This window comes from Cicer arietinum, chromosome 7, assembly GCF_000331145.2.
Source record: "Cicer arietinum cultivar CDC Frontier isolate Library 1 chromosome 7, Cicar.CDCFrontier_v2.0, whole genome shotgun sequence".
Classification (NCBI taxonomy): Eukaryota; Viridiplantae; Streptophyta; class Magnoliopsida; order Fabales; family Fabaceae; genus Cicer; species Cicer arietinum.
In genome coordinates this window covers 31,404,334-31,408,078 of record NC_021166.2, presented here as the reverse complement: position 1 = coordinate 31,408,078, position 3,745 = coordinate 31,404,334, and the positions used below count along the sequence as shown (strand labels likewise).

The window sequence follows — 3,745 nt, the reverse complement described above, 5'->3', positions numbered from 1 at the left end:
GCCGTATAGGGTTAATACATCGATCATGTTATGGTTACTTTTACACAGCTGCTAAATGCTAATCTCCATACTAATTAGTTTCTTTATATCTTCATTTAATCCTCCCTGTTTCAGGTCAAGTTTTCACTGACGTAGTTGGCAGCCCATACTATGTTGCTCCCGAGGTTCTCCTCAAGCATTATGGGCCTGAAGCAGATGTTTGGACCGCCGGTGTCATACTTTATATATTGCTCAGTGGTGTACCACCGTTTTGGGCAGGTATATTTCACTGCTAACACTCTTTTGATCTTTTGCCCTGCATCTGCAGCATTACTAAAAGTTTTTTCGTTTTGGAGCTCAAAGACCCAGCAGGGTATATTTGATGCTGTATTGAAGGGACATATAGATTTTGACTCAGATCCATGGCCTCTAATATCTGATAGTGGAAAAGATCTGATTAGAAAGATGTTGTGTTCTCAGCCTTCAGATCGGTTGACTGCTCATCAAGTCTTATGTACGTTTGTTCTTTTTTATAATACACTTTCTATATAAAGAAGGACCATCCCTATATGAATAAAAGATGCTGTTTCCTTTTGGATTGGTCACTATTATGGCTATTTATTAGGTGTTATTATACTTTCAGAGTAGATGTAACAGTTGAGTAAAGTCCCACTGACATTCCCTTATCTATGGCAGACTCACCTAGGAAGAACAGTGCCTCTTTTCTAAACTATTAAAGTAGTAGATACATGATCTTTGATGTTTCGTTTCCTCGAAAGAAAATCCATTTTTTTAATGAGCTTAATAATTTTGTCAGCTTTATGAAATGGCGGAGTGGATTAAATTTTGCAAATATTCAGAATATTGTGTTTCAGTATGATTGTGTGCGTTATTATACATATTGTAATCTACTTTGTAGGTCAAAGGACATAACTTGTTTTGTTTGTTTAGGTCATCCTTGGATATGTGAAAATGGAGTTGCCCCTGACAGATCATTGGACCCTGCTGTTCTTTCTCGTCTCAAACAGTTTTCTGCAATGAATAAGCTAAAGAAGATGGCATTGCGGGTAAATAAAGCTAATTAATGCATGGATATTAATTTATGTATGAATGTTGATCATACATTGTTATGAAAAAGGTGATGCATTTTCATACATAATATATGAAGTTCCATTGTTGCCTTTGTGGATTGTACTATCGTGCACTTCTTGATTTCCAAATTAAGTAACCTTATTGGGCTTATGCACTTGCTCTTCACTTTCAATTGTATTTAATCTGTTATATTTTTGTTTGATTGAAACTAAGTAACTTTGTTGTTTGCACTCACTCTTCACTTTCAAGTGGATTTAATATGTTATCTATTATGTTTTTGTTTGATTGAGACTAAGTAACTATAGTTATAGTTGTTTGTAATCATTGCTTGTTATGCTATTTTCTTAGGTAATTGCCGAAAGTCTATCTGAAGAGGAAATTGCTGGTTTGAGAGAAATGTTCCAGACTATGGATACTGATAACAGTGGTGCAATCACTTTTGATGAACTCAAAGCTGGTCTAAGAAGATATGGGTCTACCCTTAAGGATACAGAAATACGCGATCTTATGGAAGCGGTAGGGTGTTAGTGACTTAGTTTTGTTAAAAATATATTTTTCTCTGTATTTTGTGTATGTACTCTCATAGTCCCATTCTTTTATTCTTTTTGGAAATAATATTTTAATTTTTTTAAATATAATCTTTTAATTTTGTTATATATAATCTTACATAGCTAACAAGGTTCTGTGTTTGCTGGTAACTTGTCATTTTGACACTGGAGTTGATATTGGACATTAATGAAACGTGTCTAAATGTGATATTACGATAGAAAATCAGGAAGCGTCTAGTAGTTGTAGCCAAGTAGGTTACATTACCCACGGACAATTCATGGATAAAATTATCAATATTAAATATAAAATAGTAGACTTGTCACGGATGATCCGTGGGTAACGTAACCTACGACTTTTCCGTCGATAACTATCTACTATTTTACCTACGGATACTCAGTGGGTCATATTACCCATGGACAATCCCTAGGTAAGTGTGTCCCGCAGCTTGTCTGTCGGTAAATATTTTCCTACGAGCGATTTAGCTACGAACTCGTGTCCGTGGGTAATCCGTAGGTAATTTTACGTTACCTATGGATAGTCCGTGGGTAAAGATAAAATTTGCCGTAGGTAATAACAGTTTTTCTTGTAGTGATTTTCTTATATTCTTATTTTTTTAAAATATACTATAATTTGTATCTATATCTTGTTAATAATTATAAAATTTTGTTTGGTATAAATGCATGGTTCTTAGTTCCTAAAGTTGTATAACTTATAGTATATATTAATTAAAACTGTCTAATTAAATTATATTTCAATATTGGAAAAAATAATAAATGTTAACCTTTTTATGGTTTTATAAAAACTCGTTGTCTTTTAAAGTATATATATATATATATAAATTAGAATATCAATACAAAGAACAAGTATTTTACTTTTGCATTACACGAGTTCATCATCTTGTTACACTGATAAGATATGAATAAATATTTTAATAATAAATATCTTTTAGGTTAAAAGACTTTAAAAAGTAACTTTGTTAATATGTGAATTTAATGAGTTGGAGCACCTATTTTATTCAACAAGCTAACCAATAAACGAGAATAACAATTTCCAAGCTAAAAGGGGAGATTCAAAATTGTTTTAATACAATGAGGATGATGATACAATTAGTTAGATCAATATATTCCAACAAGAAAAAGTCAATAATTATTCGAACAAATAAATAACAAAGTGCTTAAAATAACTATTTCAAAATAACTTTTCCTTCACTAAATAAAACCAAAATTTAAGTTTTTTATAACTATACAAAATAAACTAGACCCTAATCAGACTATAAATTTGCATGGTGTGAAGTTTAATTTCAATAGCAAAGAAAATACGTAAATTGCATCCGCTCAAGGAAGAACAAAATATTTGTAATATTTTTGGCTCTAACTCCTCTAATCATGAAGCGCTATTTGTTCTTTTGTTTTTTTCTTCTTAGTATGGCTATTTTCAATCAAAACGCATTGGCTGGTGGAATTGGTTATGAAGGTTTAAGGAAGTTGAAAACTGGAACTCTTCCTAAAAATTATGTAAAAAATCAACGAAATAATTACACCGGAGGTTGCTCCCCTATACATAGGTGTCGTGGTACATACTATTAATTAGTAGGTACTTATGGTATCTTCCATTGTATCACACAAAGCTATGTTTGTAAGATTATACCAATACCAATTAATTGAAATATTTATGTATGTCTTCTTTTTAGTAAGTTTGTGAAATATTTGGCATAAATATTTGTTTCATAATTTATTTATGGTTTAAATATATATGAATTTAGTTTTTGCAATTATAATCTTTTTTTATTTTGGTGCTCGTAAGTTTTTTTGTTTGATTTATATTTATGTTAATACATTTTCATTTTAAAATAGTCGTTTACCGTTACAAAAACTGTTAAATAACAAACTTTATTAGGGGAAATAAAAATTAATTAAATAATTATACTTATTATTTTAGACTAACCTGAATAAAATTAAATGCTAACCTTTTTTTTAACCTAAACCCTAGACCTCCAATAAAATTAAAATATATCAGTTTTTCCTTAAAAAATAAATAATAAACTTAAAAGTGTTCATGTTCTTCATCTCAAAATCTAGCAAATTCTATACGAACATGAAAACTTAAGTTCCATTAAAAATGTGAT

The 3,745-nt window shown here is 30.5% G+C and overlaps 1 protein-coding gene across 1 annotated transcript in view; it reads left to right on the top strand.

Moving 5' to 3' along the window:
- The window catches only part of LOC101506909 (calcium-dependent protein kinase 4-like), a 3,028-nt gene extending 1,402 nt beyond the window's left edge, over window positions 1-1,626 (top strand). The window contains exons 3-6 of the mRNA XM_073363536.1: window positions 79-258; window positions 341-493; window positions 931-1,046; window positions 1,420-1,626. Of these exons, the coding sequence (XP_073219637.1) occupies window positions 79-258; window positions 341-493; window positions 931-1,046; window positions 1,420-1,599 (629 nt within the window). The 3' untranslated portion in view covers window positions 1,600-1,626. The remainder of the gene's footprint in view (window positions 1-78; window positions 259-340; window positions 494-930; window positions 1,047-1,419) is intronic.
- The last annotated feature ends 2,119 nt before the right edge of the window (window positions 1,627-3,745 follow it).